General features: G+C 36.9%; 1 protein-coding gene across 5 annotated transcripts in view; it reads left to right on the top strand.

Annotated features, from left to right (window-relative positions):
• The window catches only part of LOC107686703 (protein AF-10-like), a 47,166-nt gene that overhangs the window by 5,612 nt on the left and 28,337 nt on the right, over positions 1-13,217 (top strand). For 4 of the 5 annotated variants that reach the window (XM_016483804.1, XM_016483803.1, XM_016483802.1 and 1 more), the window contains exons 3-7: positions 1,226-1,351; positions 1,927-1,981; positions 4,828-4,937; positions 5,958-6,061; positions 6,286-6,379. In XM_016483804.1, coding sequence (XP_016339290.1) covers positions 1,226-1,351; positions 1,927-1,981; positions 4,828-4,937; positions 5,958-6,061; positions 6,286-6,379 — 489 coding nt within the window. The remainder of the gene's footprint in view (positions 1-1,225; positions 1,352-1,926; positions 1,982-4,827; positions 4,938-5,957; positions 6,062-6,285; positions 6,380-13,217) is intronic. The other variant, XM_016483805.1, reaches the window with a different exon arrangement.

The following is a 13,217-nucleotide window of genomic DNA, read 5'->3' as shown; positions in this document are numbered from 1 at the left end:
TTTATTTATATCATTTCATATACATAATTTGATTTAATAATAACCTAATTTTTAGCAAAACAGAATGTTCTGACTAGCTTTGTGAAATTATACTACATGCCTGAACAAAACAAACAGCAGAAGCTCTGAATGAGACGCATATTCACTCTCTGACAGCGCTGCGCTGCAACACTACTTTAATGTGAATTATACAGAGACGAGATGAAAAGAAAATACCATCTAAACTTTTCTAAAGACAGTCAGTTCCCCTCAGAAACACATTCATATAAATCCCCAAATCAATATTGAGGATTTTCTTCCAATAGTTCGTGCATCATATACAGTGAGTGATCTGCCTGCTACAGTATTTTTCTGTGTGTCCGCCTTCAGTGTCTCTGGCCTGTGTTAACGATTTTCAAATCGCGGTATACCTTGAAACCGGTAATCGGCCCATCCCTAGTATACAGTAAATAAGACCATGTTTAAATTCAATATCCTTGTAGCACAATGAAAAAAAATTTGTTCATTTTTAAAACTGCCATATTTGAGGAAACACCTTTATTTGTTTGAATCTTTTGCTACATGTTTATAATGTTGTAGTCAATGTTAGTGTCCTACATAATGCCCCTGTTTCTTAAAACATGCTGTAGCTTAAAATAAATGCCATTCTTGTATTTATTAATAGAAGATGGTGGTTGGGGTAAAGGAAACATGAATGATTAGGATAGGCAAAGTTGTGTTGGCAGTTACAGCAGTTTCCTTTGAGAGCTCTGCGATTTGATGGCTGTGCATGTGACTTGCGTGAGCTGTCAGGTAGCCATGAAACCTAAGTGGCAGTTTAGAGCAAAAGAATAGTGGGTCACAAGAAGGGGAAACTTGTTACACAACCCATTATGTGGCCATTTTTGTTGAAATATCTGGATTCGTGCCAAAACAAGGCATCTCACATAACGCCTTTTATGAGGTTAGAAACATTTTCAATGCTATTTGCTCTCATTCTGAAAAGAAACAGGACTTCCCTATTTTTATCCACAAGTTTGTCACGTGTAATATTTTTGTGGCCTTTTTGCCACTTCTAACCAAGATTTGTGAAAACCATAGCTTACTGGAGCACTTTTAAAACTAAGCCTTTTCCCAAAGCATAATTATGAAACCAAATTTCTGCATTTGTCCTCATTCCTCCACTTACTAAAAATGAGCCCATTTTTACCCATTTGTGCCCTGCTCTGCCACTTCATTCCCAAAGATTAAAGGGTGGAGGGGGAGAAAGCCGAGCTGGCAGACCCCTGAAGGAGAAGGACTGTCCACCACCTGTAACAAAGAGGAGGAGGACTGCAGACTGAGCAGAAGCTTAAAAACTTTGAACATAGTGGTATGTGGCAAGTAACGGCATGGTTCCAAGCACGATGTTATGCCCAAATATCTAACCCTGTTCAAGGATTTACAGATGAGTGAAATGTCATAGTATTTATGCATGTGTAATAGACCATGTGTCAGTGCCCATTCCTTTAGGACACTTTCAACCACATCTATTGTTTTTGTTGTTCAAAACGGGTAGTAGCTGTCTTTATTCCATCATTCATCTTATATTCACAGGGATTTATTTTCTTGTCCTGTCATTTGTTTCAAAAAAATGTTGTCTAAACCTGTTTTTCTCCTATAGCAGAACAGATCCTATTTTATCCTTGAATATAGAAGCAGCTCTTCAGGGATGTTTTCCAGCTCCAGTCAACTATCAAAGGCTCTTGTCTGCTGTTTCATTGATCAGTTTTGCCAAGATCCTCTGTTCTCTAGTTTAAAGAGGAAAAAATGATGTCTAACCCTTAAACTCTGCTTTAGTTTGATGTCCATGTCAAAAGTAGAGTTCCTGAAAGCCCTCAGAGCTTGTGTCTGGCCCACAGATGGTTGGATGGATAGTGGATTCATGTATTTCTCTTCTTTTCACAGAGGTGCGAGCTGTGTCCCCACAAAGACGGAGCACTGAAACGAACAGATAATGGAGGTAAGACTGTCTGTTTTTATTTTGCACTTGCTGAGGAAAAACATCTCTAGCATTAGGCCTACTCTAAATGTCGTTGACGAGAATAGACTGCAGTCACTCATTTGCTAAATGTAGGCCTGTAGCGTAAATGATGTTAGACATGATGGCAGCCATTGGTAACACATATGGCGCTGTGCACGGTTTTGTAATGCTTTATATTTTGCTTTAATTTTTTGATGATTGAGTGTGTTTAATAGACCAATTATTTAATAAAATCTTTGAAGAAAAAAACATTTGTAGGGTTAAATTAGTATTACCTCCACAGTAAGTAAATTGTCATTGTTTTCAAATGGGGTAAGTCAGCCCAGTTTTTATTGTGAGGTGATAAAATGATGGAAGCTCTTGAGAAGAACATATGCTCTGATGAGGATGGCACCTTTCTATTTTTACGCCTCTAATGAAAGTCATAGTAAAAAAACAACAACAATGAAGTGAATTGATTTTCTCTTGTATGCAGTATTTCACTGCTATCCTCTGGCAGTTTTAATTATCACTGAAATGTTGCTGTCAAAAGGGTTTATTACCGTATCTCTTCGATAAGCTGTTAATTAGTAAAAAATATCTTCATATGTCTCACCTAAACGTAATTTAATTTGGATTTCAGGAAAATATTGCAATGAATAAATGCAGAGTTCAGATGTATTTTTTAATGTTTCTTTTTCTAAAATGCATCTAAACTCCTTTTGAACAAGCCAAAAGTTTTACGTAATTTTTGGCACATAATTTGTAGATTTTATCTGCTTTTTTTTTTTTTTTTTTAAGCAGTTGAGCAAAGGGGGTTAGGAAGTGTCCGTGTTTATCTCTCTCACCTTGTTTTTATGGGTGGGCGGTCTCAGCGGGGTCATTGTGGGGCTGAGAGGAGTCTCCTCTTCTTCATGCTCCGGGTTCACGGCAAGGGCAGCTCAGAGACTGTAAACATGGCATGGGACACAGCTGCGGGACCATGCCCCATCTTTAGGGGTGGTGAGCTGTTTAATGGCCATGAGGGAAACATCATTGCCCCAGGCTTACAGTTTAGCTGTTTCAGACCGTGTAATCTCCTTCTTTTTTTTTTTTTGGCCTGAATTTGAAAAGGCTTTTGAAATTATTCGTCATAAACATTCCATGATTTGCCATTATTTATGAGTAGGAGTGAAGATTTCTGAAACATAAATTGTAGGAAGTATTTGTTTGGACCACCAATGATCCCAGTAGTGAGATGTAGGTATTCGTGATTTGCTTTTAAGATATCTATACATTTCGGCCAACTGAGGAGTGAAACTCAGCAGCAGTGACCAGACCAGCACATGGAGAGGTTTTTACAGGTGTTGCTTCTGTTAAGTTATGCAAACACAAGAATAATCCCAAATGAAAACACTTGAGCAGGGAATATACCTGGCCTAACAACATGTGTTGAAACACATGTAAGGAAAATAAAAACTGAAAAACGCATCCTCCTTCACGTGGAGCCTTCAGACCAGTTTTTGCCTCCCTGGTATAACCTTTCAGGGTTTTTTTTTTTATTGTTGCTTTAGTCCAAAAGTTTACAGTTATTCTGTCTAACTAGAATTTGAAGAACAAGATTATTTGAGTACTTTATGCTCAGCTAAAGACATCTTTGGCAAATCATTCTCTTTTTACGTTTGCCACCCTTCTGTCTCTGAGGGGTTTAGAAGTTCTTTGGGGTGTGCTTGGGTTTTATTGCCTGGTTTTATAGGCTTCTGCTGGATTCTTGGAGGGACTTCAAAACAACAAAACCCACCTCCCTGTCCCTTTAGGCTGGGGTCAAAGACAGTTCATGGGTTCACCTTTAAGTTTAGGCCTGTTATTTTGCCCTTAAGCTGGATAAACAAAACTCATTTGTTCACTTCTTTTAGGTTCATTTCAACTTGATATCAGTAGCATCTGCTCACCTCTAACAAACATATTGCAGAATATGGTTATTAAATCTAAATCCTCACAGTTTGGGGGTTTTGTGGTTAAAAGACAGCTGATGTGGGAGATAAGGTTTAGTAGTAGCCTGAAATTATGATATAATATTTATGTATTGTGCTTATGATGACACCCTATGGTTCAACACTTGGTCTAGACGCTAGGCAGGAGAGAATATGCCTCTGCCTCTTCCAGTCCTGGGTGTTTCGTCTTTGCGGTCACACTCAGCCCACATGCTTTAATAAGTGTTTTTCACACTGTGGAGGAAGCCAGGCGTGCCCCATAGGCACGACTATGAGCAAACAAATGACCATGGTCTCGAATAAATTTGAAAACAGAAAGACAGAAAATGTGTTGAATATAAGAGCCTCCTATTTGGCATTATCCATCTTTTTAACATCTTGATTTTAATAGAAAATCATATTATTAAAAATAAGTAAGAACAACAACAAAAATAATTTAAATAATTTTATTAATAATTTAAAATATTACTTGATTTTTTTAAATTGAAAAACTACAAAGTTATATTTAAGTAATTTGTAAAAAAAAAAATAAAAAAAATAAAATAAAAATAAAAAATATATATAGACATGTTTTAAAAAAATGACAAAAACACAACATAATTACTAAAACTTTAACTAAAATTAAAATGAAAATAAAAATAAAAACTGATTCAATAGTATAAAATGGTATTCCTATGGTATTCTAAAATAACACAGCTTCATGCATGGGTGCCTTTTTTTTTTTTTTTTTTTTTTTTTTTTTTTTTTTTACATTTTATATACTGTTAAACCCAGTTCCATCTTTACAGCAGGTTTGCATAGAAATAAAAAAATAATTCAACCTTAGCCACTTCATTTAACATCTACTGATCATTTGTCATGTGTCTTGTTTAGGTTGGGCCCATGTGGTTTGTGCTCTTTACATCCCAGAAGTGGAGTTCGCCAACGTATCCACCATGGAGCCCATCGTGCTTCAGTCTGTCCCTCATGAACGTTATAATAAGGTAAGTTCTCTAACCACTGAAAGACACATGCTGATAGTCTGGATATCAATGGGAAAACAAAGGCTCAACATAAGAGCCTCATAAATCAGCACAGCAATGTAAACGGTATGCATGTAAGGAGTTTAAGTCTATACTGTGAATGTGTTTTCTTAAGGGACCAAGTGCTACATTTATCAATCTTAGATAAACATAGAATGTTGCTATTAATTCTGCACCAAAGCTGAATGAATGAAAACTGAGATCCATGTTATGGGAGTTTACACTCACGGTCCGAAATTAAAAGAACCAACCATATTTATTTGTCATTGGATATTCTTATTCATCAAATATCAGAGAATGTTTTTTTTTTTTTAAGTTGTCAGTTCCAAGCCTAAGAAAAAAAGTATTAAGTCATGAGTGAATATTAATTTGTTTATTAAATACTTGCAGGTATAGGTTTATAATACTACTGGTTGGAGTCCTGCTCATCACTGTAACTCAAGACTAATTGCAAAGTCCAAATGTTTAGATGTTAGCTTAAAAATTTTTCGCTCAACCGTGAGGGTAAAGAAAACAATGTTCAATCAAGTACTAATGGGTTATGCCATCATGACACCATTCTTTCATTTTTTATTTGAAAACCTAATTATGTTTTGTTTTCTATGGATGCCCTTCAATGCAGTAGATAAGTAAATACAATCAGTTAGTGTTATGATTTGGATTCAGTACTGTGTCTGATGACTCGCAGGACTAAGGAGCCAAGTTTAATCTCGTGCTTGAAATAGTGGGTTTAAAATCTGGGATAAAATAGATTCAGCTCTGTTGGTAATTGAGTCCTCACTGTGAGCCAATTTAAAATGGCATGGTTATCACTTGCCTAATAATCGAGGCGCTGGGAAGGGCGGCTTCTGAGAGACTTGTTAAATTGGTAGAGCCTTCACGCTAAACAAGCTGTGGGCCGTGCAACAATGCATTATATACCATAATAACTGCTTTCTGTATGTGAAGAATCACTTCAGTGACTGTTTTTTTTCTATCTAGACATGCTATATCTGTGAGGAACAGGGTCGTGAGAGCAAAGCTGCTACTGGAGCCTGCATGACATGCAACAAACATGGCTGCCGACAGGCCTTTCATGTCACATGGTGAGTTGCAGAGCCTTAATATTCCAGCTATACGTCCTCATGAGCATGTTAATGTCCTTAATTATGCCATCTGTTAAATGGATAGGAATAGAAATGTTAAATACAACAGACTTCAGACTTCAATTGATTTGAGACCCCTTTAATTGTATAAAAATAGTTTAAACAATTACTGTAATTGTAATCTATAGTCTTTTTAAAGTTGCTTTTTCTCTCTTTGAATATAGCGCTCAGTTTGCTGGGTTATTGTGTGAAGAACAAGGCTCAGATGCTGATAATGTGAAATACTGTGGATACTGCAAGTACCATTACAGCAAACTAGTAAGAATCTGTTTTTTCTAAACTTTACTGTACTATCTGTATCACCCTGTCACAAAGCACCGCTGTTGTGGATCCCACAGTTTATGCTTTTGGTCGATGATATTGGAGAAATTCTGTCATTTGAAATTAAGGCGTTAATAACATCCAGGCTGAATATAAATAAAAGTTGCCGTACAGGAAATCTGTATGGTATCTTTTAAGTGGTTTTCAAGATGATGTGCAGGTAGATGCACTAGTGTTCAAAAAGATTGGGATCGGTATGATTTAAAAAAAAAATAGTTTAATGCTTTTATTCAGCAATTGCAGCAAATGCTGTTTTTTTTTCTATTCTATTCTTTCTTTTCCTCAAAGAATCCTGAAAAAAAAAAACATTACAGATTCCATGAAAATATTAAGCATTAATACTTTTTTTGAAACTTGAATTTCAACTTTCAACTTTTTTTGAGTTTCAAATTGAAACTTTTTTCAACTGTAATTAACAATAATAAATGTTTCTTGAGAACCAAATCAACACGCAAGAAAGATTTCTGAAAGATCACGATACACTGCATTCTGAGTACTGGCTTCTAAAAATTCAGTTTTGCATCACAAGAATAAATAATATTTTAAAATACATTAAAATAGAAAGCAATTATATGAAATTGTAATAACATTTCACTGTTACTGTTTTTACTGTGTTTGGATTAAATAAATGCAGCCTGGTTCTTTCAAAAACGTAAAAAAAAATCTTACAGATCCCAGACTCCTCAGAACAGGAGAGTATGTGTTGTTTTTCCCATAAGTTATGTGTTTTAAAAGTGAGTTAGTATTTGCTGGTCATGGTTTGTGTCTTTTGCCATTAGTGCTTCATATATTGAGGTATACTTCATGTCTCTAGTGCATTTCCGAAGCACTCAAGCTACCGATTTTTTACATTGGCCAGTACATGAATCATGTCGAGCGCTTCATTGTGACCATGTCATCATCGTTCAAGCTGTTCTTGCACATCCAGAATCGCACGTGAACGCAGAAAAAGACACTCCCTCATCTGGAAATATCTCTCATTTCTCGAATGTCTCGCACTCCTCGTCCAATTACAGCTGCTGAAAGCTGAGCTGTGGCATAAGCCCCCAGCGGCCCCTGCCGCCCCCACCTCGATCTCCCTCAAACCCTTTAACCCCTTAATCTCGTTGACAATCAACAGCAACTCACTGGACCTTTGTCTGTGGCTCTCCTTTCCTCTCCTTCCCATCATCCCCCCCTTTCCTGTATTTCCCCCTTCACTCTGTCTTAATGCCCCTCTCAGAAAAAGAGGGCTAAGGTTTCAGAGAGATACACGGACTGCCCAGTGGCAGCTCTCAGTGACAGCATAACAGCCTGTGGTTTTCTGTCCAGCTTCGCTTGGTCCTCTGTGTACTCCTGGGCTTGGGCGTTTGTGTGCGTGTATGCGTGCGCGTGCGTGTGTGGCAAGGGGTTTTACTCACTCCAGCCCTAGAGCTACACTGAGCTTTAGAGCCACAGCCCCCTGCTGCTTCTCAGATTTGTGCTGTGTATGTGTGTGTGTGTCTATCCTCCCACTCAACAAAGGCTTCTAAGATACTGCTAGTCCTCTACAGGTCTTCTGAGTAAGGGGCTGGAGGCAGGGCCAGCGCTTTGTGATGTTCTCATAGGGGATTGTAATGAGTTGAGGATGGAGCGATAGTGATGTTTATGTATACACCGTTTTATTTCATTCAGGCATTTATGACTACTCTGGTTTCTGGTGATAGATGCTGGAGTCAGAGTATTTCATGTCTTTTTTTCTTGTGTTACTGTTGTGATTTTATGTATTCATTCATATTTTACCGTTTTTTTTTTCATGGTTTTATTTGGGCTTTTTAGCATCTTTGTTGGCTTATATATAAATATATATTTATATCATCATGATTTAAAAACTTATACATGTACACTACCTTTCAAAAGTTGAAAAATGTATACTTTCAGAATTGGGTGCATTTCAATTGACAGTGAAGACGTTTTATGTTACAAAAGATTTCGGTTTCAAATAAATGCTGTTTTATTACTGTTCGTCAGAATGCTGAAACAATATCACAGTTTGGACTAAAATATTAATCAGTGCAAAAATGTTTCTTGAGCACCAAATCAGCAAATTAGGACGATTTCTGAAGGATCATGTGACACTAAAGAAAATTCAGCTTTGCCATTACAAAATTTTAAATGGGGGGGGGGGGCTACTGGTACTACAAGCTTTTAAACGGTAGTGTTCATTTATATAAATATAATTAAGATATATAAATATATGTTTCAAGAAATTTTTTTTGCCATCTCCCATTTTGTTGTTTTGTCAGAATAAAGTGACAGCACATTGCTCGTTTTGTTTGTTGTCATCCATTGTGGTGATTGCACTATTGTACATGACAGCATGATGTTTCTGCAGGATGTACCATGTCTCCCTGTCACCATGTCAATGGACTGACAGCATCAGCACAGTCTCTTGGATTAATAGTTCAATAGCTGGCTACTAACCCCTGACTTTTCCATGTAGGCCTTTGTTTCAGTGGGCTGCTGGTAAACAAAGACCATTCTGTGACCTGAGGTTTTTATGTGGCATTTGTTGACAATAGGAGCATTAGATACCGTTGACTTCAAAAGAAATGAGGCATATTTTACTAAGATTTTTTTTTAAATAAATGGAGAAAAATATTAGGAAGAATTGTGTTGTGAGAATATATGTGAAGTTGGTCAGTTTAAATGTCAGTTTGAATGCGCATTTTTATATATATCAGCTGTTTCTGTTGGTAAGAAAATATTGTTGATTTGTATTTTTTTTAATAGAGAAATTAAACTTTGGCTTTCCCAAACTATATTCCTGTAAGTAAAATAGCCCTTGGATGCTGCCATTCTGTTACAAAAAAACGAACAAATATTCTCATGTAAGTTGCTTTTTGACAGAGTAGCTTCTCAAAATACAAGAATATCCTGATTGGTCATCATGACACTGTCTTTTTCATTCTTTCCTTCCGTTATTGTCTTCTATCGGTTTCCTTTGTCTCAGTAAGGGCTATTTTCAGTGTTGCCACAAAAAAAAAAGACAGAAGTAGGAAATAGGAAAAAAAGATAATTGGACAGACTTTAAATGGCAACTCGAAGTTCCTCTTTCACCTTTTAGAGAAGGAGCAAAGGCCGTGGTAGTAGGGCTCAAAACTTAAGTGATTCTTCCACTCACTCTTTGGATAAGCACCATGACAAGGAAAAGAAGGTAAGGCAGCCTCCAGATCTACCTCACTTCCTGCCATGTGTGATTGATGCCCCCCTCCTCATGACTTCAGACTATGAGGTAAACGCACAAAGCCAAAACTCTTGTTTGTCCGAAATATGCACCGCTGTGATTAGTTTTATTTAAATCACATGAGCCACCGTCACCCTGTGCCGCCCCTCACACGCACACTTTTCATATCCCACAAAGCTTTTAAAGCCACGGGAGGGAGAAGAGTGTCTTTTATCACTCAAAGTGATTAGTATTTTGGTGCTGCCACAAATGATCAACATAAAGAGTGCTGTATTCATAGAAAAGCATCCGTCATGGCCATTAGTTCCACAGAGTACGTTTAATCAGTATTGATAGGTAGTGTAGTAATTTGTTCCACTAATTTTCTATACGCAGCCATACCGAATGAAACATGTAGCATTATTAGCCCTGTTCGCCTTCCCATCTAATTCAATTAAGCGTAGGCCCTGTAACATGGCCTCATATCAGTAAATGTGTACGTACCAGCAGAAAATGATCTGTACTGCGTGGAAAACATGTTTGATTGTGCCTCTGCCTCTATTTTTCTCTTCTTGCTGTAATAACGGTGGTATCTGAAATACTAATCCAGCAGACCTCATAGTGTGAAATGTGCGGAGGAGCTCGTCACATCTATCCAACGTCACTGATAAATTTCTGCCTGTCCCTAGCAGATCCCACATATTTCAAACACTCAGCCTCTGTGCAGCCATCTTAATCAGCGATAGCTTGCCTGATTTGTTCTATACGAACCGGGTCATTAAAATGGCTCTCAATGTTGATTAAATGTTTCTTTAAATGCGTCGTCGCATTTTTCCGTTTTTGACGTTTGTTGGAAGAATTTACGTTTATTTATTTTCATATATTTACTATTTATTTAATATACTCATCATTTAATAATTCTGCTTAATTATTATTATTTATTATTATTTTCTAGTGATATTGTTTTATTTTAAATAAAGGGAATTTTATGACATTTTATGTCTTTTTTTAAATCCCCTTGAAATGTAAAAAAATTTAAATTCTTTTGAAACGTGATAATTTTTTTTGCTATTCTGCAAGCTTACCAGCTTATATATTAAGTCACGAATCAATTGTAAAGTGTGGAATCACACATGCATTTTTTTGTTTATATATATATAATATATTTGTATTATTTTGCTATTGTATTTTGTATAACAAAACAATTAGGCTAAAACCATTTCAGTCATTATGAATCACATTTTAATGTAATGTAAAGTATTAGACTCCATTTAAGGAATTGTATTCCATTCATGTATTTAAATGTGAATCTGAAAGCTCTCAATAGTCAGTTGAACACTTACAGCGGGGAGTGGAGGTCATTCATCGAGGCTGTTGGTTATTTGACACAAATTCACTAATTATTTGAATTGGTTTGAATGAGTTTGCATTGGAAATGCATACCAAAATGGAGTGGATGGTGCTCTGTTAAGCTGCTCAAAGACCGACTGTGCAGCCTGTGTAATCTAGGTCAGCGAAAAATTAAATATGAGATGCCATTTAAAGCCGTTTCTCCCAGAATTATTCTGATATTTAACTTCTTCGCCTTATTCTGCATTGAGAGGGGTTGACATAAACAATGATTCGGGTTGGAGCCGTATTCTTGAAGATGGTGTTGTGGAGTGCTCTGTGCTCCACCATGGCTATTGTTACGATGCCTGATTTGCATTAGCAAAGGGGGCCCATCCCCCCTACTCCACATTCCCAGGTCAAAGGTCGGTGGGCTCAGATGTATACCTAGCTAATTCCAAACCCCAGGGCCAAACAACAATAGAGGCTAAAAGCTTCTCAATTTGCAGCTAGTTCAGATGTGTTCTGAGAGGCAGTCGAGAGCGGCATGTGGGAATAAAATGATGTTTTCAATCTCTCTTCCTCCTCCTGCCTCACATATCTTGAATTCTGATCTGTTTGGGTTTTTTGCTTTGTTTTCTGGATGATTAGTTTTCTTCTTTTGTATTTAAACTTTTTTTTATTTTATTTTAAGATTTATTATATTTATTCATTTCCGTAGTTGAATTTTAATACTTAGCCCGAAGCCTCAGGAGTAATTTCTTTGTTCATCCTGATTCTCCACATTCCCAGGTCAAAGGTCGGGGGGCTCAGATGTATACCTAGCTAATTCCAAACCCCAGGGCCAAACAACAATAGAGGCTAAAAGCTTCTCAATTTGCAGCTAGTTCAGATGTGTTCTGAGAGGCAGTCGAGAGCGGCATGTGGGAATAAAATGATGTTTTCAATCTCTCTTCCTCCTCCTGCCTCACATATCTTGAATTCTGATCTGTTTGGGTTTTTTGCTTTGTTTTCTGGATGATTAGTTTTCTTCTTTTGTATTTAAACTTTTTTTTATTTTATTTTAAGATTTATTATATTTATTCATTTCCGTAGTTGAATTTTAATACTTAGCCCGAAGCCTCAGGAGTAATTTCTTTGTTCATCCTGAAAGAGATTTGCTACATTTCACTAATCTGCTGAAGGCATTGATGAATTATGATAAATGTCTTGGCTTTTTGTTCTCTCTCTTTTGCACTCACCTCTAACTGAACTATTCATCTTTGTATAATTAAGATAGCTGTCTGTCGTCTTATGTCAAACTCTTGCAAGACGTTTGTGTCAGAATTTTAATTAGACCAGTAAACAGCAGTTCATACCTGCGTTTTGTCATTACGTAAGGGTCTGCATATTTAGACTTTCAATTTATTTATTTGATGGAAATAAGATGAATGTTATGTTGTGTATTTTTCTTTTTTCCATTCATAAACACAGCCAAGTAGTGACATGATTTTTTTTTTCTCACAATAACGCCCGCCCTGTCAACACCTTTAGGAACAATGTTAATTAAGACTTGGATTCTTGTCTTAGCATCCATTTAAAATTAGCATTGGATCTGTAGGTTGTAGATGAAAACCAATAGCATTGAGTATTCAATACAAATACAATATTTTCCACCCACTTAAAAAAATTGCCAGGGTGCTTATTCAAAACCTTCATTTCAAATGTGTATGATTTTCCCATTCTCAGAAAATGGCATTTAAAATAGTATATGCAGGAAAATTGCAAATGGTGTAGAGGAAGCGGAAGCTCATTTTCATTTTCATTGAATAACTTGAGCCTGAGGGCCTCTGGAATTGTCACTGCCACTTGCACTGAGAAGTAGCATAAACCGTTATCATGTTCAGAATAATTGTCAATTCTAACTGAGACAATGGTTGGAAGATGACAGGAAGTGGCTAAAAAACGATAGACGTTTGTATATCGCTCCAGTGGAGAATGTGTAAATATTCTTTAGGAATGGTTCAGGATCACTGCATATTTTTACAGCCGCACTCTTAAGAACAGAAACGGAGAGGTTGGAGGTGTTCTATTGGAGCGCGAGGTGTAAATTTGTTCACGCTCCCGTTTCTCGGGCGCAAATAGAACTGTGTGGAGCGCAGCACTAGACTGGGGTGTAAATTAAGCAGCTGTAGACTCTGGTCAGGCCTGCAATGTGAAACCTTACCCATCTACAGGAAAACCCTTTCTTTTTCTTTACATGAAGATCTTTATGGACAGCAC

The sequence above is a fragment of the Sinocyclocheilus anshuiensis genome, unplaced genomic scaffold (genome assembly GCF_001515605.1).
Source record: "Sinocyclocheilus anshuiensis isolate Anshui unplaced genomic scaffold, SAMN03320099.WGS_v1.1 scaffold990, whole genome shotgun sequence".
Taxonomy (NCBI): domain Eukaryota; kingdom Metazoa; phylum Chordata; class Actinopteri; order Cypriniformes; family Cyprinidae; genus Sinocyclocheilus; species Sinocyclocheilus anshuiensis.
Note: the sequence above shows the minus strand (reverse complement) of the source record. Positions and strands in the feature narration are given on the sequence as shown.